The sequence below is a fragment of the Drosophila montana genome, unplaced genomic scaffold (assembly GCF_035044405.1).
Source record: "Drosophila montana isolate Dmon_TW-CO22-7 unplaced genomic scaffold, ASM3504440v1 contig_3200_1, whole genome shotgun sequence".
NCBI lineage: Eukaryota > Metazoa > Arthropoda > Insecta > Diptera > Drosophilidae > Drosophila > Drosophila montana.
The window spans coordinates 7,018,509-7,040,156 of record NW_026998080.1 but is presented as its reverse complement, the minus strand read 5'-3'; the positions used below and the strand labels follow the sequence as shown (position 1 = coordinate 7,040,156).

At 41.5% G+C, this 21,648-nt stretch overlaps 2 protein-coding genes across 2 annotated transcripts in view; one reads left to right on the top strand and one right to left on the bottom strand.

Annotated features, from left to right (window-relative positions):
* Window positions 1-13,786, bottom strand: part of Sema2a (Semaphorin 2a) — a 44,856-nt gene extending 31,070 nt beyond the window's left edge. Inside the window, exon 1 of the mRNA XM_064687118.1 lies at window positions 13,570-13,786. Coding sequence (XP_064543188.1) covers window positions 13,570-13,771 — 202 coding nt within the window. The 5' untranslated portion in view covers window positions 13,772-13,786. The remainder of the gene's footprint in view (window positions 1-13,569) is intronic.
* Window positions 13,787-18,799: 5,013 nt separating this feature from the next.
* knon (knotted onions) lies at window positions 18,800-21,407 on the top strand. The gene is made up of 2 exons (XM_064687442.1): window positions 18,800-19,066; window positions 19,181-21,407. Exons 1-2 carry the CDS (start codon window positions 18,918-18,920, stop codon window positions 21,321-21,323), a joined length of 2,292 nt encoding a protein of 763 aa, XP_064543512.1. The 5' UTR covers window positions 18,800-18,917; the 3' UTR covers window positions 21,324-21,407.
* Window positions 21,408-21,648: the final 241 nt, after the last annotated feature.

Here is a 21,648-nt window from a genome sequence, read left to right as displayed (position 1 = left end):
GAAAAGTATCACTCTCTTCTAAGTCTTAGCGTAAGTCCTGTATCTATATGATACATCAGTTAATGTATTAAAATGAAATAAAAATCGATTCATATGAATGGAAATGTACGTAATAACGTTTTAATGCTGGTTCGTTTTTTGTCCCTTATATAAATCCTTTATATTCGAGCTTTACGAAAGCAAAGTAACAACAACAAAGTTGCTCATCGCTTAAGCTTGAATAATCGAGTAAAAAATAAGTTGTGAAATTCGTTAAAAAGTGCTTAATGCGCTTTGCAGAATAAACACAAACTATCAAAGTATTTATTTATTTATATTTTTTCAACAGTTTTTTGGCTAGATTTGTAACTGGCTGCGTGTGTTTACTTTGTTGCTTGTTGCTTTTTCAGGTATTTGATGGAAGTTAAAAATTCATTAAGCGTTTGTTTATGTCCATAAGCTCTTGTCGATTTTTGTTTTCAAATGAATTCGATTGGGTCAAACAACGAATGTTGCATAAATCTGGTTTTAATTGGATGCTTTTGGTAACCAAATGCAGATTTGTGGCGCCTTAAAGTTGCATTTGAAAACTGTGAAGCTGTGTGTCCTGGCGGCAGACAGTAAATGCACGCGACAAGGATTAATGTCAGCCAACATGACATTTAGCGCTGAAGGACTCGCATAGGACTGGCGGCCTATGCAGCCAATGTCAAGTCCCGGCGCTTTTCTCTGCCGTCTGTCACGGGCACCGCAACAAGAACAGCCGCGATAACAACAAAAGTCAGTTGGCAAATCTTGTCTAGCTGCCGTCTGAGCCGCACCAGAGAGTATCAAAGCACATAGAAACAAGAAAGAGACAGACACAGATGGCAATTCAGGCAGACCTGAGCTAGACAGGAAGTGGGCTGGCAAGTCCGTGTTAAACAAAGGTTGCAGCAGTTTTTCCCTGCTGTGTGAGTGTTTGCATGTGTTTGTGTGTGTGTGAGTGTGAGGTGCATAATTAAAAAAGCATTTGGGAGACGTGGTTCAACTACTTTCGGATTTATATTGTGTCAGTCAATGCAAATTCAGCAGACGGTGTAAAATTCGTTGCATTTAAAATGCGTCGCCACACACACACCACAGCGTGCAGTTGGAAATGGTGCAAAAAAGAAAAGAGTCGCATTGAAAACCATTCAAAAGAATCAACAGACTAGAAGAAGTGTTGGCACAACTTTGCCAGCTGCCTGTTGATAAATGCCAGTTGGCCAAAAGGCCTTCTGCCAACATTTCAGTCAACAGACGGCAATCGCTTTAAAAACAGTTGCTAAGTTTCTCAAATGCTATCGGCGAGTCTCCATCTGCATTATGGAGGAGCGAAATTCAAGTTTAAATAACAAAAACTACATTTATAGAGACAGGCTGCAGACTAGCTTTGAACGCGCTCAATTCGAGCCTTTCTTTCTGCAGCTTCAAATAGTTTTATTTCACTAAGAACCTTACATTTAGAACAGAGCCTCAAGAAACAATTGAACCGAAACTCAAATCTAACACAGTTTTTGCGAAAATGGTTTCGCTGGAAATAATTAATTTCAGGGACACTCAGAGAGGCTTCTAAAGATGAATAACTGGAACCCAATCATAGGATATATCTAAGCATATTTATCTAAAAATATTCATTAATGGTATCGTATATTTTATATGTTAGAATTGTAAATTTGATATTCAATCGTTTTATTTCAAATTTTTGTAAATATTAGACAAGGTTTTAACCAAAAACTATGCGTATGAATGTTTGAAAATGGATACACCAAACCTAGAAACTAGAAACTGGATACACCAGAGCTAGATTCAAAAACAGAGTTGGTTTGAAAGATGAATTTGATTGGTTTAAGCATAAATTATGACAGCTTTATAAATAAATTATTTAATTTATTGCAATGATAAGAGTGCGATTCTCACCTGCTTTGTCGTTTCGCATAACACAGAGCAAAATTCAACAAAAATATCTGAGCAATTTAAAGATAGACTAATATAGTTGTCAAATATAGGTTAAGGCAGTGTTGGAAAACGTATTTGTACTTATTGAACTTCTTAAAGGAAATTTCACAAAGATAGTTTGGCAATTTTTATAAAGAGTGAGCTTTAATTAGAATGGAAATAAACCTACAATTATATAGAAAAGAAATATATATACAGTGTCGCTCACTTGACTCAATTGTGAATTTTTTTTACGGGCAAAAATCGACTGTCAGCAAAACACACTGCGAAAAACATTAGCCGAAATAGAAATTGCAAATCACAACATATTTGAAATTTTTTCAAGAGAAGATTGTTCGCCTCAAGTCATGAATTCCGAGAAAACTTAATTATTTTGTAGCACATAAAACTTTGCAAATCCATTGTTAAATAATCTAATAGAATGTGTATACACTGAAAGCAGCTTCTGCTTGTTGTTGCTGCCGCTCGAGCTATTTGCGCCTACTCGGAGATATTTGTTACTGGGTCTGCAACACCTTCGAGCTGTTTTGGCTTTTCTTTGAAATGTTTCGCCTGCCATCGAGCTGGCTGTGCCTGTCAGCGGCAGCGGCAATATTCCCACTGGCTACAAAGGCTTTCGGACCCGATGCCTTCCCCCCCTCTGCAGGGGAAACAAATTTTAATGAATTTCAGTACATGTGGCAACTAAAAATTAAAAATCTCAACCCAACCCGGTTTGTCGGTGGGCGGCAGCAAAAATGACAGCACTTGCCACAGCGCGCAGGCGGCGTTGCCACTGGATGTTGCGCCCCCGTTTGTCACTTAAGCGCAGAAGCCGCAGCCGCAACCGTCGCTGCTGCTGAGGCTGCAGCTGCTTCCTGTTCAAAGGCGTCGTCCAGAACTCTCAGTATGAGGTTGAGCAAAAGCCAAAGCCAAACCGCACGCTAACAAGCCAGCAGTATGAGCCGAAAGTGTGCTTGACGGGGTCTGCCTCTTGGCCTGAAAATTAGTTGGCATTCTAACAGTGGGGTCAGGGGACGGGGTAATTGCAACAACTGTAGCTGAGTAGCTCAGCAGCATTTTACGGCTCAACCTTATCAGACGTGTGTGTGTGTGTGAGCCCCACAACAACAGCAACAACAACAACACGCACAGCAAAACAATTAACAGATTTCAAAATGCAGACAGGGCCAGTTCCTGAGAGTGAGAGGGAGAGAGAGAGAGAGGTACGAGGTATGCATCTACATATGCAGACAACTGATGCATAAATCATCTGGCTGAATTTTAATTCCGAATGTCAAACTGACATAACAAAGGCAACGCATAGGCGAACACTTTCATGGAACATGTTGTGCGCTCGGATCTAGCAAGTTTTTTGCCTTCGATTTTGGGTGCCCGACATGTTGGTATTCAAATTGCCCCTTTTGATCATGGAACATGTTGTGTCCGATGCAGGCCCAGCACCTGGCAGGTACGTTGGCAATTGTTGCCTAGTCTGTGGTGATGGCTCGGGGTGCTCGGGGTGCCCGGAATAATAATTGAATTTTCAAAGCCAACGACAATGATGGGAAAAAGTCAAAGGCAAATGTTGCCGGGCGATGTATGAATGCTGAGATGTTGACTGCAACAAACAACTACAAAAGTTGCCACAAAATGTCCGATTATTAATTTATCAATGTCGCAGGTTTATTGAAATAGATTTCCGCTCTTGTGAGCCATTTGCATTTCCGTTTCCGTTGCACAACAAGAGTTCCTGTCGCTCGCTTCTTGCCCAATGCAAGCAAACATGTCGACTTGCATTTATGCAAATAACACACACACACACACACACACTTGGAGAGGCACACAGAAGTTTATTACATTTGCCCATAATTGATTGAGGAGCAGCGGGACCAGGAGCGGGAGCGGGAAGGTAGAGACATGCAACCAACTTGCAATGCAGTTCCATATTTCATTTTCATTATGTCAGATTAGAGCAAAAGTTAAACATGTTTATATTAGAAAGCATTTCAAATTTGCAATTTGAAATTTGAATGTTCAAAATTTAACCAGCAATTGAATATTTGAAAGCCTTTACTCTTTTTTTTTTATTCAATTTTGTTGAAGTATTCTGTTTGCAGGCAAAGAAGTTTACAAAATTCCCTTTGCCCGAGAGTTTCCTTTGTTTGCCCGTCTGCAGTGGGCGAGGCAAAGGCAGTCGAGACAACAATATAAAAGCCAATGCATCATTAGCAAAAAAGATGGAAATTATGAAATGACTTAGAATTCTGCAGAGTGTCTTTTCGGTATTGTGAGCGCCGACAGCGCATTATTAATTGCACAGGCTCCACTCCAATGCGAATGGAGTAGAACGCGCCGTTGTTATTGTTGCCGTCCGTCTGTCTCGCTGTCTCTCTGTCTGTCAGTCAAACAGTCGAACTCTCTCCCTCTCTCTCTTTCTGTCTGTCTGTCAGTGGATTGTGCCTTTGTTGCCATTAAGTAAGTAGGCTTACTAAGTTGCAGCTGCAGCAACAATTCATTGTTCAATTTTAAGCGCATTACAATTGTTGGGGAGCTAAAGAGCACTTTATATACAAATATATATATACATGAAATACCCTTGGTTTGGGTAATATAACTAAGCAATAATTAATATCAACAGGAATTCAGATTGATGGAACTGAAACATTTCGGTTCATTTCATTTGACTCGACACACCTGTAGATGATGACAGATTATTGTTATATTTATATAACTTTACTTTGCTCGAAGCGTAAAGATCGAAGCCAGTGAAGAAGATTTAATTTAATTACTTATGAATTAGACACTTAAACAAACGCACATCAACAGCACAAACGAAATTAACACGACTCTATAAGAATTTAAAAGGGGAATAAACCCAACAAGATTTCATGCAGATCAAGATGATATATGTTTAAATATCTGCAAAAGAATGGAAGAGCAAAGGCAATATCGAATATCTTACTTATGATTCTTGTAACTGGGAAAAATTTGTTTGGATTGAGTTGTACTAATGGTGTATCTTTAATACAAATATTAAATAGCTCTGACTTAATTATCTAATAAAAATATCGGCGAGAGTATTTAAACTTTGGCGTGCCAAATTATGAGCTGTTTCTCTATTCGCAGATAACCTTTGCAACAAAAAATGTTAACATTCCAATTTAATTAACAACACAAAATGAAAGCGGCCTAAAACAATTACTAGTAGTTAGCATGATTAACTAATAAATCCAGCCGCCACAGGATATAAAATATCAACTCTTTTTCCAATTGTGATGCGTAGAATTTGTGTAGCATACTTTTGAGCGCGCTTGTTTCTGACGTTTGCGTTTGTGCTTAAAGCAAGAGAGAGAGAGAGATGGAGAGAGATGGAGAGAGGGAGACACATATATACACTATAGACTCTACTCGACTCAAGTGCAAATAAGCAATAAGGCGTCGAGTGTGTAAATCATTTGGCATTTTCAATTTTGCTTTAACTACAGGCGACTCTCTACAAGGTGAAGTTGACCAGAAGAACACCGCCGCCACCTGCCGCTGCCTGCTCCTGCTTGCCCCGGCACCTAAGACCCTTGGAAACTTTGCAAACATCACTTGGGGCTGTTGGCTACTTGAGCACTCAGTGCACTTGTTTTAGTTGTCCATTATGCGCTTCTATGCTTTCCACATGCACACATAATTGTGCTTAACAGAAGTTTTCCCAGTTTCAAATCCAGCCACCAAACCTCACTTGAAACACACATATGTGCATATGTATATGTATATGTATATGTATATGTATATATATATTTGTATTTTTGGGAAATAAGCCTTTTTGTTTGTGCCATTGGCTGGTTTTGGTTTGGTTTGGTTTGGTTTCGTTTGGTTCGGTTCGGACTCGGTACGTCATGCAGCTGCCACTTGGGAGCACATATCCACATGCCTCTGCAATTGACGTGCTAACCAACATCGTCTCTGAGTGTGTGCTCGAGTGTGTGTATGTGTGTGTGTGTGTGAGTGTATGCGAGTATCTTCAACTGATATCATTCGCTTCTCATCCTCCTCCGCCTGCCCCGCCTCCTGACTCATTTGCCTGGGTTGTAGCATGCTATGCTACGAATGCTACGATTGCTACTCTAATTTTCCTTTTGCTCCCTTTGCCGCTGCCGTTGCCCCCGAATCTGCCCCCCGCTTCTGCCTCTACTCAGAGCAGACGCTTTGCATATGTCCGTTCTTTGTCCAATTGTTGTTGTTGTTGTTGTTGTTGTTGCCTGTTTGCTTGGTGTTGATTCCCCAGTGTGTTTGTCTATTGTTATTGCTCTTGCCTAGCATTTTACATCAAACTCTAGTGTGCCAAGCTGTCTCACTGTCTACTCCCGCCCCTCACTCCCCGACTCCCCCACTCTCTGCTTCGCTCCATCTGTCCATCTGGCTGTCGCTTTGTTTATTTGGCGTATTTGTTACCAGGGCACGGATGCAACTTTCGGGGCGCTCTTATGCAAAATGCATGTACGAGTTTGTCTAAACTTTGTACGCCCAGCTCTCCCTTGTATTGGGTTCATACGATGCTCGTTAAGAAACAAAACAACTGCCAGCTTTAAAATACTTACACTATATAGATTGGCATAGTGTATAGTCAGTTATTTTAATGACGCCACCAGCTGGATTCCGCGTAATTGCGTCACAGACTGCGTAAATATGACAGCTAAAAAATTAATTATTTGGGCCACAATTTGACCGCCAGCGCTAAAAAAGTTCAAATCGAAAAACCGAGCGTCCCTTTGAAGTGCGGACACGCTACGGCACGGTACGGCACGGTACGGCACGGGCCGCACAGCTGGCGGCAATCCGAAAGTTATTTTATTTCCTACCTGAAAATGTGCACCGCAGGCAACAGAAAGTTGCTGTTCAGCAGCCGCTTTTCATATTATTTTCAAATGTTTCTATTTTAAGCTATAATTACTACGAAATAACTGAGCTATTTTCTGCTGCAAATCTAAACTACAATTCATAGCAAATGAGGGCAATAAATTAGAATTATTTTTGGATTTAGTAAATGCGCGTAATAATTCGATAAAATATAGAATACCCGAAAAATAAATCAACTTTTTAAGTATCTATTGCAAATTGTTTTGATCGGAATAGATAGAAGTCTGAATTGAACTGATAAAGCTTTAAATCGCTTTTTTATATTATCAAAAGCAATGAGTATTTATTTAAAACAATTATAAGAATTTAAGCTACAGAGAGGAGCTCTCTAGAATTGATTTTTATATAGCAGCTGGTGAGCATTTATATATAAACCTTTCATTAAACAAGACTTTAACATCAGGAACACGAAAAATTCGTCTTAATAATTGGCTATGCAAATCTATATCTTATACACCTGAAAGCAGGGGCATGTTTTCGGATATTGGGCTGACAGAACAGCTGGTCAGATATTTAAGTTAACACTAATTGGGATAAATTGAACATTAATTGAATATTTAAATTTAATATTATTAATACGTTAGAAAGGGAACAATTAAGGAAAACCCTTACCGAAGCAGGCACCTTAAAAATGTCTCAACTAGTCTTAGGGCTTTAAATCTAATCTTATCTAAGCTAATGCGTCTTGTTGTTGGAATCAAAAAATTTAATTCAACTTGATTTATTCCACAAATATTTCAAAGTTCAGTTCGGTTTCAGTTGACACCCTTGAATTAGTCTAAGTCGATTCAGGTCAAAGGCATAGATCTGTGGTAAAAAAGTGTCCACTAATTAAATGTGATGTATTTGTTATACAAGCTAAAAAAAAAGGACTTATAATTTAACAAATTGCTGGCGAAGGTTAAAAAAAATATAATATAAAACATGTTAAAAATATGCAGAAAATGTAATAATTTTAACAGTCGACTTGTAAATGCCCTAAAAACATGTAGGCATATGCAAAATGCATATACCCTGAATAATAACATTATAAGTAATATTGCCATAGAACAAAGTTTTCAAATCGCACACAACTTTCAATTTAAAGGTGTCTGAAATATCTTTTAGCCATATGTCACGTAATTTTATTGAACTTCAAAATATAAATGTATATTTCTGTAATTCAGCTGTGTTTTCAGCTTGATATGCACAAAGCTTGCCTACAGAGTATACAATAGACTCTTGACTTTGGGCACAGGGTATGAAAATGCTCACTAACGCAATTAAGTGGCGCGCTGTGAAAAACGAATGATAAGTAAACATGACAAGGCTTTTAAGTTTATTGCGCCAGCCAGCTCTCATTTGGCTCAACCGAGTGGGCGGATGGCAGAGTGGAGGGGGGGGGCAGCAAGGACATTTAACTACGTGAAACGGACGTGTGTCCCCCCGCTTGTAGTCAAGTGGAACTGGCTGGGCTCCTATGCATAAGGGTGCACTAACACATGCCAGTGCGGCTTCATCTTTTTCTGGTTACTTTTTTTTTTTTTTTGCTCATGGTGGGGCCTGGGCTGGAAATTCGTGCACTTACTGTCACTTTTCATATGCAAAGCACTTTGTGTCTGTCGCTAATTTAATAATGTGCAGCATTTTGCTGCCAGCAGACAGTCGAAAATGTTTGTGGGCTGTCGACCAGTGTTACAAAGTGTCCAATTAAACGATTTTAAACACTGGCAAGGGTCTGGCATGTCATGCACCACCTGGTTGGCCCCTGCCCCCACCCGAAGCCAGACCCAAAGCCAGGACGAGCTGCACTCGCGATTTTTCACAGTCAGTGCATTTTGCAATAAATATCCAAAATTGCTATTGGCAAACACACACGCAAACTATTTGGCAAGCATTTTCGCAACGGAAGTTGTGAAAAATCGTTGACAAGCGACAAAACACTTGACAGCGTCAGCAGCCCAAGGAAAAGCACCAAAAATCGAGCCAAAAAATGTCACACAGTCAGGCAACAAATACAAAAAAAGAAAACATAGAGAAAAGTCGGCGAAAAAATAACAAACAAAGCCAAAATCCCACCCAGTTACAGCAACAAAATCAGGGCAACGCGGGGGGCAGAAAAAATGGCAGAACGTGTAAAAATTTGTGGTGCAAGCAGAGCCGAAAAAGGTGCAAAAAATGTGTAAATGTGCAATCAAATGAAAGAAAACCAATAATCGAAAAAAATGCCAATGCAGCGCACACAACTTAGGAATTATTGGCCAGGAAGCTGGAAGCCAGCCCGATTGGTGTATTGGTGTGTTTGGGGGGGGGGGGGGGAATGGGGGGAAGGGGGGGCTGCTATTGCACTCAGGCAAGAAAATGCACTAAATAAAACATGAAATAGCTGAAAATCGGGCATGTGAGCAAAGGCACGTGGCAGGTGTGTGACTCGTACGTGTGTGTGTGTGTGTGTGTGACAAGAATTTTAGCTATAAATTGTTGTCAGAATGTAAGTGCGGCAAAGCAGAGAAAAAAGAGCACACACACACACACAATACTGTGCACAATAAATCAACTTGAGTAGCGAAAATTGCAAACAAAAGATCGCATCTTCAAAGGCGGAAATAATCGAGAGACAGTCCAAGCGACAAGTTCTCATTGTTCCAGTTGCGGTTAAAGTTTTAGACGGCAGACAGAAGCCAAAATGTCAAAATGCAAAATATTAATCATCATTAATTCAATAAACATTTATTAACATGGACTTTGCATTAGCACATAATGTATTTTGTTTCTGCCTTTGACCTTTTTGCTGCCCAAAAGAAAAGGGACCAGCATGCTGGCATCCTCTGCCCCACACGCACAATTCTATATGGAAGTGTGGCTAAACCACATTTTCAATTCGCCACAGGACAGACAGCAAAGTCAAAGGACGAAGCTAACAAACACCCATCCTTCAACCCTGTCACAGGCCATGGCCTGGCCGTTTGTCTTTGTTGCGCTCCCTGTGTCTGTGGTTGGCCCAATCTCTCTCTCTGTGTGTGTGTGTGTATTGGTGTGTGTGTGTGTGGAGTGGCTTTTGGATTGTATTGCTGTTGCCAGCTTCAGTCATTTGTCTTTTGTCATATTAATAATTCCCTTTTATTATTTTCACCATTACCCAACCAAAATGTATATAAATGTTTGTTATATAATGTGCGCCCCACCCAGCCTCCCACCCCACCCCTCCGCCCAAATTCCCGCAGCCCCTCATTATTCGACATTTATAATTTCGCGCTGTTAAGGTGCCTTTTACGCACCTTTTCTGGCTCTTCATTTCATTTTTTATGCTTTTTTATATATATATTTTTTTTTTGCACTGCTCATTAATAATAATAAGTATAAGAGGGCGACCCTTCCGCCACTTGGCTGCCGATGTACCCCAATCCTCTCTGCCCCCACCCCCTCCCCGCTTGTCTGTGGCATTGTCTATGATGCTGTTAAACAAAAACTCGCTTAATGCTATTCATCCTCATTTCGGTTCCGCCTTTAAAGTTAATCATCTCAAGCATATCCGCGTGCTGTTTGCCTTCTGTACCCCATCCATTCATCCATCTCCTCCCCCTCCTGCGCGGTCCGTCCCTGTCATTTGTGCTCATTTTTTAATACGTACTCCATAGATCATTAATATAAATTCCACAATGACGGCAAGTAATATTAATGCCCCACAATGGTCGGCGCAAAAATGCTGTCAAGCGAGTTAAGTGTTTTCCAACCATTTTCAAACTTAATTGTCGATGGCCACAAAACTGAATAATTCCTGCTGCAAGTTGAATTTACCCACAAGAGAATTGCACGAGTAGAGTATAAATAAAATAAGTCATCACATTCGAGCTCAATATTTACAATTGTTTTAATCTAGGAATCAAAAATGTTTCAATTAAAATATATATAAAATATATCTTCAATATTCAGAAAATGATTTTCGTTAAACTAAAAACTTTTCGCTTTTCGCGCTGCATTTTGATACATATCAAATCTATTTTGATTGCTTTTCTGAAAGGATAAATTGTTGTCCAAGTTTTTTGTCTACAGACTAACAAATTTTACTTCCAAGAACTCAATCCTTAATTGTTTTGTACATTCGCATTGGTACATTAATAAAACTTTTGAAATAATCGTTGTTTGATCTTAATTGTTGGCCTCAAAAGTAGAAACTCAAAATGCTATGTTTATAACGCTGCTCTGCACACACACACGCCCATTCACACACACTCACACACATGCACACACCCACACAGACCATAGAATTCAAGTGCGCGTGTAAAACTTTAACGAATTTTCATTGTTCAATTGGAAAACTTGAGGCAAGTGAATCATTTCACTTGCAGCTGGCAGCTTGTTAAATCTCTTCCACAGCAAACAATTGAAAAATCTTCAACTCTGTTGGCAAATGTTTTGTAACATGTGAACCCCAGAAAAAGTTATGCATATAAAGGAGCTATTATTTGATTAGCCTGGCCAAGACAAGCTGCCTAATTCAAATCAAAATCAAGCCACACACTCAGCAGTCAAGTGGCATCAGCCGCAGCAGTGGAAGCCGCACACAAGTCAAGTAAAATGATTTGCAATTATTATTGTTTAATAAGTGCATAAGCCGACACTTATCCGACCCACAAGACACAGTTGTTGCTGTTGTTGTTGTGCTCGAAACTTTGTGGCAAGCAGCCGGCTCAAAGCAGAAACAGAAGCCCATGCCAGCAACAAAGGATGTATATACACATATATATATATGCTGGGGTAGCTCAAATTATCATAAGATGGCAGCATTTTTGAGTGGCAACCACCACGAACCCAACGCAACCCCAACCCAAACCCATCTCAACCCAGACAGAGCCCGCCAATTGTTGCTTTTGAGCGAATCGAGTGGCATAAATCCGGGCAGCGGCATCTCATTTTTGGGCAAATGATAAATTGACAAATTTATTTGGGTCAAAGCGTGGCGCATTCATCATAATTTCGCTTTCTGGCCCAATCTGCCAGCTGGGCAGGAAAATTGAAAATTTTTTGAAATGGGCTCCAAGTCGGCCATCGCCTCTGAGCACCACTTGGCTAAGACATTTTAATGGAGTTGGCCGGGCTAACACTAACAAGCAAAGCACGACTGACACTTTTCGGCTAATGCACTTATAATGAGCTTAAGCTACAGGGATGCCAAGGCCTCGACTATTGCTGGCACCAGAATTGGGCCCCGGCGCCTCGAGCAAATCATTTGCATAATTAATATTGATGTACTTGTGTTGTAGCTCGGCTCGAGTTGGTTGTTTTGTCATTGTTTATTTATTGTACGACTGCCAATTGAGCTACATTCACCTGATTGAAGTTTGCGAAAGCATAAACATACATTATGGATAGACAGACGGATGGATATATAGTATATGCCAAACTGTGAGTACATTTCTCTGTCTGCACAGCTATTTATGAATAATATAATTGAATTTCTGCTGATTAGACGGCATGGATTGAGCAAGAAGTATCTTCATTTCGTTGCCAACATAATTGCACATTTTCTGAAACAATCAATTGTTAGCCCATTTTGCCAATTTGGGTACCTTGCCAAACACTTGCAATGAATATTAGACAATCAATTACCAGGCCTCAAATCCCAAACACCTAACGATATAAAGGATACACGTAATTAATATCCTTGTTTCACAGCGAAAACCTCAAGTGCAATGGCACAGTTTGGACAATTGGTTACTGCAAATCGAATGGTTGGATCATTTTACAGAACTACATAACAAATATCCTTCAATTTAGCTAGCACTCAATTTATGCAAAAGGAATCAAATGGAAATTGAACAAACATCTATTTCAGGTATATATAGATTAATTTTATATTCAATGAGAAATGCGATTAAATAGAAATGAAAATCAAATTAATTTGTAAATGCATCAATATTAACTAAAAATTAAAATATATATATATATTCTTTGATAAGAATTGGTATAAGTTTCACTCGGATATTGCCTCTGGCATTATATGATAACGAGTCACTTCATTATTTTATTATATAATGTGTCTTAATTCTGTAATGCCTTATTGAAATTTTAATGCGTTAAATTTATAGAATATATTGTATAATTTTGAGGGAACAATAACAATGGCCCCCTTGGACCTTTTTGGATCGTCATCATAAATAGCTGATTTAATAAGGAATTTTTAAAAATTGTCTGCGTTTATAAATATGACAAATTAATAGACAGTACTGTCTACAATTAATCAATTGTTATCCAACCCGTGTGAGTAGAGTGAGATGTTGATAGAAAAGAACTTTCATTATTTAAAAATTCAAATGCACGCCTTTGTCTACGGGTTGTTTACATTTCAGTGCGCTATTCATTAGAAAATAGTAGAATAGTTGACACAGGATTATTCTGTGACCCATTTTGTGCCCGATGCCAGTGCATGTATATACCATATAGTGTCAGAGAGTGTTCGATATGTGATGTTTATTCTGTGCTGTTTATTGTGCTCGGTTGTTTTTTTTTTGTATTGCAACTGGCATCGGCCAATCAGCCATGAAGCAGGTGATGGGGCGGCAGTAATGCCACAATGGATGGGCGTGTGCCTCAGCTGGAGTCTATTGTTAGAGAGCATGGAATGGCTGTTGTGAAAATGCAACTAACCGAGCAGAAGGCGAAGGCGGAGGCAGAGGCAGATGCAGAGTCAGAGTTCTAGTTGGAGCATTTGTTTTTGTAATCACACTTGGCCACACTTACCTGGTGACAGCTCCTCGGTAATCCCTTGAATAGTGCGCGTGAACAGTGTCAACATGAGGACGCAGGCGAGCAGCAGCCATTGACGTTGCTGCCACATGTGCGGCATATGTTGCTGCTGCAGCACCAACAGCTGCTGCTGCTGCTGCTGCTGCTGCTGCTGTTGCGCCTGTCGAGCTCGAGTTCGAGTTCTAGTTGTTTGCATTGCTGTTGCCCCGACTGTGTTGTAGGTGCCACTGTTTGCGCTCCTTAATGTGTATATCCGCGTGGCCGTTCAGTACGTGTATAGTACGTATATGGTATATGCATAGATGTTTGTATTCCGTTAGTGTCGCAATCCTTTGTTGTGCGAACTTGAGCTGCAATGGAAGAAGCAGAGCAGAAAGTACATTGTTAAAGAAGCAATCACGCCCTTGCTATTAGCCAAATACACGTCGTATTGCTGGCTTGTCTTGTGCATTTGTTGTTTGGGCAATTTGCCGCGCAAAATGAAGTCAAACCATCTATATTTTCAGCGCTGACTATTGACAGGGGCGTCGTTTTGTCTGACGTGCACAAAATCAGACCCGCTTGCCCCCTTGGCGGAGGAGCTCGAGCAGCCCGAGTAGCCCGTGCCACATCATTCACAGTAGCCAGCGCGCCGCAAAGTATGCAACGTCATGCGGCGCTGCGGTGCGTTTCATCATGAGCCACGGGATTGGGTGTGGGCATGGGCATGCGAATGGGATTGAGATGGGGTGGGCGAACTGTAGCTGAAACTGAAGCTGCGGCTGCTGCCTGGCAATGGCACGGGCAACGGGCAACGGGCAGCTGACATTGGCCAACGAGCGACTGGCAACTGGCAACATCACCGTTAGCAATGCTCGTGGGCGCGCCGGGCTACACGTCAAACACATTCATCACGAGTGCCAGAGTGACAGATGGCAAATGCGCCTACAGCTCGTTTGTTGCCCGATCTGAGAGGCAGAGCGGCAGCTGGAGCTGGAGCTGGAGTCAGAGCCAGAACCAAAGCCCGAGCCGGAGCCCGAGCCGGAGCCAGCGCCAGTCGCCTGCTTGGCCTTATGTCATTCGCAAGGGCAAAAGGACAAATGAAAATTTTCCAATTATTGCAGACACTCCGTCGACCTCGGCCTCGGCCGCGGCCGCAACGTAAATTTAACGCTTTAAACTGCCGACGTTTGGCATTATTCATGCGCGTTCTCGAAATCCGAATTCACAGAACTCAAATCATTTGTCAACGCACTCTAATATCTGGGCTGCGTATCTATGCATCTACAAGTTGAAAGACGTTCAGTTCAAGCCGGGCGGGTGTTAACGAATTTTCAGTTTCCATTTCCATTTCCGTAGCTGGCTACGGTTTTCAGTTTTTCAGCTTTTCCAGTGACGCGGCAGTTGATCAAAAACGCATTTTGGACTGTGTCAGCGTCAGCAGGGCACGATTTTAATAAAAGTAATGTGGCCACATGTGCGACTGACATGATTTGGCATTATCCTGCGACAGGCGCTGTGTATCGCATATAGCGAAAGTTACGAATTTCGGGGCCAGCTTTGCCATTACCATCTCGTTGCGACGGGTCAGGCACGGGCATTTTTGATAAATTTATTTTCAAATTTTCATTTTGCTCGCCTTAGACAGCATATGCTGGGTAATTACATACATATACGCTGCAAGTATGTAGAGTTGACTTGTATATATTGATTGAATTTCAAAGGCAGGATGAGGGAGGGGGGGAGGGGGGGGAGGGGGCAGGGGTAGCACAATATGGTATCGCAGAGGGCCGCACATCGAAGCCACTTTCAATTTCACAAACTACTCGTAAGCAGCTCGAAACTTTCGCTAATATCGAATGCTAAACGGTCTTTTGTGTTGCTCCAAAGCCACATGTGTGTGTGTGCGTGTGTATGGGGGTTCTGTGTGTGTGTGTGTGTAGGTTTTACGAGCGCCTGTTAACCGCGGGTATTTACACTAAGTCTAATGAAATGTTTAACAAGCACTTTGCTGTGCGCAAATCCCAATGACCCATAATATTAGCATAAAATCACTTGGCTTCCAGGCGAGGCTCTGCCCCGTGCCCCGTGCCCCGTGCCCCGTCAAGCGTGCCTCATAAATAGTTGGCGGCAACCTTGCTGTAAGTATGTGTGCGTGTGTGTAACTACTTGGTTAGTCTGCTGGCGTTGCATGATACGCTTGAGGGTCTCAAGCTAAATTTTCATTTAAATTGCGCACTTTAAAGTTTTTGGACGAGCGTGAAAGGCTTAACGAAGCGATCCCCAACTCTCAAATATATATATATACATATATATATAGGAGTACGTTGCCTATGCAGAGAGAGACAGACTTTTGGGTTCGAGTGTTGGCGTATTTTCAATTTCTGCGCATAAATTTTTATGTTGGTCATACTTTATTTGCTGCTGCTGCTGCTGTTGTGCTGCTGTTTGTTTCCACAAAATAAATTACATTAAAATTCTAAGCCATCAGCCGCTGTGGAAATTTATTTTTGCACATTATCCGCTTGCCGCAAATTGTGTTTATTCCGCAACGCTCGCTCCCGGGCAACAAAATTACAAAATAACAAAAAAACAACAACAAAATGCACAACAACAACAACAACAACAACAACAACAGAAACAGTAGCAGCAGCTGCTGACGTTTTAGTGGCAGTTGTTGTTGTTGTTGTTTTTGTTGCTGCTGCCACTGACCAAAGTTGTAAAGTATCCTTCAAGGCAATTAGTTTATTTGTACAATTTCATTTCATTTAGGCTGCCGGAATTTTAATGCGTTTCATTAAGTTTCTGCGTAAATTTTATACTTTTATATGGGTCGAATGGGGGCTGGCAAAGTCTACCAAAAATTACTGAAATCAAGGGAATATACAAAATCACGAACTTGTGATATTCTTCTTTTGGCTCTTAAATAAATAAAACCAGTAAATATTAATATTAAGCACAAGTCAGCTGAGTTAATTTTTGGTGCTTTTTTTATAAACAAAAACCAATAAACAATAAATAAACACAAGAAAAGTAGCTGCTTGACTGTGTAGCTTTTTTAAGAACCTACAGCTACAATAATTAGTAGGCTTTGCTATCGCCTTGTTTTCTTTTCTTCGAGGCTTTAACTTGTTGGGAATTGCAAGCGTTAAGCAAGGAAAGAAGTTATTATACATATAGTAGTACATATACAATAGTAAAAATTGATAATATAAGTATTTGGAATATTTGATACGCAGAAGAAATTACTTTTTCATTTCTGTGAAAGCCCGCAAAAGTCGTTTCTGTATTTTTAGTAACGAAAAATTCGAAGAAAATGTTATGCAAACAATTTCAAAGTATTTTTCCTTTAAAAACTAACCAGTTCTATAAAGTAACTTAATTAACTATTTCTTTGTAATGTTACGCGCTGTATTTAAAATATATAAGACACTTATGTTTATCAAAATTTCTTGGAATTCGTTTATTTGGAACAGACCAACAAGACCAGTTTGGGGTATTCCTTTTACAATAACTGAAAATTAACTTATTTTAGAAGTTGTTCAGGAGCCAAATACCGAGTAAAAATATGTACTAGTTTAATAACGAATTAAAATTTATTATTTTTATGTATTGATTTAAAATGTATTTAATTTATTTTCCATTTAAAATATGTAAAGCTGCAAATTAATTTTGTGGACAATAATTATATTGTCTCTAATAAATTTTGATAAATTCCAGATGTATGTATTTGTTATGCTCCCAAGTCAAAATACATTTTAAGCGCTGTCCACAAGAATGTAATTTATACCAACACACGCACACACACACACACACAAACGTGCACGCAAACACAGCTATACGTAATACACATGCGAATGTACACACACACACACACACGCATATAGGCAATATTTAAGCAGGATTTGCTGCGATTTAAACAGAAAATTCGCTTAATGACATTATGCGACTTACTCAAAAGCAGTTCTGGCTTATTATTCCTTAAATAATTCGCTTAAGGACTGTAAAAGCGCGTTTTTTAGCAATGTTTTGGCTATGCAGGAAAAAATGTAAACACAGTATTGTATGATACACAAATAGAAAATCCACAAAGAGACGCGTTGAGCGCGCCGAGCGTCTCTCCGGGTGCTGGGCCCAGTTGAATTGACCAATTCGTTCACTTTGAGCACTTTTAGTTGGGCTTTTTCATTGTTCACACCGAGAACAGCAACAAAATGTTCAACTATATGCAAATTCTTAAGATTATTATTAAGTTTTAGCCTAAAAACAATATGCACGAAAAATTCACAACCGCACTAATTTCGATGACAGACGGAGAAGTCAAATGCGCTCTCAGCTTGTGTTCTGTTCCGATTCGCAGCGTTTCTTTCTGCGAGCGGGAGAGGGAGAGAGCACGCGAGAGCACAGTGCAGCTGTTCCAAGCGAGCTATCCGGGAAGAGGACATGCTGTCGGGGGTGGGCGACGGGTATTTGGCAACTGTCAAACTGACAGCTGACCTGAGGGTTTGTGTATCTCTGCAGAGCGCAGGCGCTGCTCTCGCATTCTGTTCCATTCACGTGCGTTTCACATCGTTAAGGACGCAGTCAAGGGCTGTCAAGGGTTGCTCCTGCTGCTGCCCACACCCCGCCCAGCCGCTTCGATACCGACAATTACCTGGAGAATTGGCATTAGCCCATTTTCGTTGCGTTATATATTGCGATTGTCATTTTGGAGCATTTCAGACGACCGTATGGCATTGCCTGCGCTGCTGGTGGTGCGGCTGGTTGTTGCCTTGTCTGGGCAGAGGCTGAGGAGGTGCACACATTTTGCCTGCAGGGTGTCTGGGCTGCTGTGACTTTCATTTCGTTCGATTACCAATAGACAGCCTCTTCACCCCCGCCCCCCTCTCCAGCACATGCATACTGCTTATGCAATTACATTTAAGTTTTGGTGTGTCTGATGTCTGGAGCAGGGGCTGCAGGCTGCGTTGCCTGTGACATGGAATTAATTTTCGATTTTATTGTCAGTTTGTCAACTGCTTAGTTGAACGCTGCCGTTGCGCCTGACTTTGATTTAATTGAGAATGCATGAATATGCAATTTTTAGCAGCAGCTCTAGCTCGTAAATGGCAGCTTTTATTGCCCGGTCCATTGAATCGGAAGTACTCAAAATTGTACGTTTAATAGTCCTGCTGAATGTACGTTACGATAGGTCAGCTTACCCTTGATCCAGCTGACTTATAGTTGTAGATACATATATATTCATACTCACACACTCACAAGCAATACGTATTCACATTCAAAAATACACACGCGCATTATTTATAATTTAAATAAATAATTATATATTTATATTTTTTACGACACCGTTTTCAAACACAAGAATGTGGGAACAGTTCATAAAGTGCTTCAATAAAGGCGGCAAGGCCAAGGGCTGCGATGCAGTCCAGCTAGTCGATCTATATAAGCGGGTGCCGCCCAATCAGCGCAAACAGTTCAAGGCGTTTGCCGAGAAGAATGAAGAATACAAAATGTAAGTGTTATTATTAGATGTTCACAATAATGGGAACATTAGGTATCTGTTGTGTCTGTCTGGTCTGCCAAGCTTGTTATAAGATTCTTAGCTAAACTTCATAACCTTCCAAAGGCGTCTTCGGAAATATCCACCAGATTTGCCGGCAATCGATTGGGCGTTCTATAAGCAGAATGTGCGGCAGGAGATGGTCAGTTGGGTGTTGGATTTCGAGAAGAAATACGACAAGCTGGACAGCATGTTTACAAACCGACATTCCCTGATTGATCATTCCAAGTACTTTGGAGAGGTGATTGAGCAAACTAAGGAGGTCGCGAAGGAAGTCAAGAAGTTCAAGGCGGAATCGAACAAGCGCATCGAGCTGCTGGAGGAAAAGATGGAGCACTTGAAATGCATGAAGCCCTACGCGGAAATGACCATGGAGGAGTTTTGTCTAGCACATCCACAAGAGGCGCCAGACTTTATAAACAAACCCACCTTTTGGCCACATACACCCGAAGAACAGAAGCCCGGGCCATCGGAAGAGGTGGCGCATGAAGAGCCACCAGAGGAGCCTGATGGATCAGGCAAGCCAACGTCAAAAGATGATAAATCAGACCCGAAAACACCGCCAGCCGGATCTGCACCCGCAGCTGGTGATAAGCCTCAAGCTCCAGCTAGTGCAAAAAAGGACGCCGCAAAGGATACAAAGGATACCAAGGATAAAACGAAGGATACAAAGGATAAAACGAAGGATCCAAACGAAAAAAAAACCAGTCCTCCATGCGAAGCAGAAAAAGAAGAAAAACTTGCCGATGGAAAAGTAAAAGCTCAGGAAAGCCGTGAAAGCCAGGCGGTAGAGACTGCCGCACAATTTGCGACAAAGACTGTCGATTTTGCCAAAGATTTGGCCGCAAAGGCTGTTACCATGTTTAAGGGTCTCTGGCAGAAAGTCGGAGAGAAAAGAAAAGAGCTGGCGGAGAAGGAATCTGATAAAAAAAAAGCCGCTACATTGGCATCTAATACGGCGGCAAAACCGCAACCTGACGATGATGAGCATATCCTTAAAAGGGAGACCGCCTCCGACATATGCAACAAGACAATTATCCGAGGAGAGGATACAGCAAAAGCTGATGTGAAGCCGCATCATGTCGACTTGGATATCGAGGCGGATCCGCAACAAGATGAGGATAAGCCTTGTAAGCGAGATGGCAAGGCGGAAAAAGTTTGCCAGTCAAAATGTGAGGAGGCGGAGGAGGAAGAGTGCCAACAAGCTAAGGAAAGCTGTCCAGAGGAAGAGAAACAAGCGGCATGCGTGGAAGACAGTAAGAAAGATTTGGGTGAATGTGAGCAGCGTGAATGTGAGCAGCAAGAGGAAGATCCTTGCGTTCATTGGCACAAGATCACAGCCAAGCCAACGGATAAGCCCCAATCCCGTGAGCCAACCGACTGCAAACAAGTGGACATCACTTACAGCAGCACGGACTCGAAAAGTTTGTCACCTGTTCACCAGCTGCCTTTTGATGCACAGACATTTGGATATATATTGCCGGATCGCAAGGTAGCAGAAGGCGATCAGTTGCCCAAAAAAGGAACTGAAACACCGCAAGCCATTTCAGAACAACTAAAAGAGTCCGCAGATCCCAAGCAGGAGCAGCAACAGGTCATTGCTGACCCGGTTAAGCCAGCTAAGCTTAACGTTCAAGCTCCCCAAATCGTAAATGAGCCGAAAGCAGAAAACGCACAGGAGAATATTCCTCAAGGAACCAGTTCAGCAGTGCAGTTGAAATCGGAGGAAGATACGGACTATATGCAGGCCAATCAAGACACGAAAGAACCCGTCCAGGGTGTGGCGGCCACAACGATTGCCCTGTCGGAGGCTCAACAGGCCATAACCAGCTTCAAGGACGATCTACCAGAATCGGGCCAAGATAAGACGAGCAAATTGAGTCCGGAAGATGTGGCCAAGCTCGTTTTCGACATGGCAACCAGTGCTGCCTCTCTGCTGTCCGAAGCCAAAAAGATCATCGAAAGGGCAAGGCTGGAGAAGGGCGAAGGAATAGTTGCCGCCTACGAAAATGCCCAGCAGAAGGTGACTGTGGCCTTGGCCCAGGCATATAAGGCCTTGTCAGCGGCCAAGGAAGCGGGACTCGTTGATCCTACAGCCATTGCCCTGATTGAGAAGAACGCCATGCTGGCGCAGCTATTGGCTCATCGTGCCATCACCATGAAGAAGGAGATTGCCAAGGTTCTGGCTGATCTCAAGAGGAACAATTGAGTTTTTCAGCAGCTTGTCGTTGTTATTTAAATGTAGTTCAACTTTATGTTCGAACCGTTTTCATTAAATTTGCTGTTGGGTTTATATGCGAGTTGGCTTTGGTTGTGCGTATGTGTGTGGGTGTGTGTAGGTGAGTGGTGTGCTACATATGCAAATTTGAGGGCAAGCTCAAGCCCTGTGCAATAAATTCTGGTGCAAAATGCTAAGCGAAATATCGGAACTTTTGCTCGAGTGGCCGAAACTTTGCGGTGAATTAGCCAAAAATTTCACTTTGCCCAGCAAACTGCGCCAACAATATGCGTGTGTGTTTGTGTGAGGGTGTGTG

What these genes read in the sequence shown, in the direction of transcription:
- knon (XM_064687442.1), top strand. Translation starts at nt 18,918, where the DNA reads ATGTGGGAACAGTTCATAAAGTGCTTCAATAAAGGCGGCAAGGCCAAG. An exon ending in AAGAATGAAGAATACAAAAT is followed by an intron (nt 19,067 to 19,180) that starts GTAAGTGTTATT and finishes AACCTTCCAAAG; the next exon opens with GCGTCTTCGGAAATATCCAC.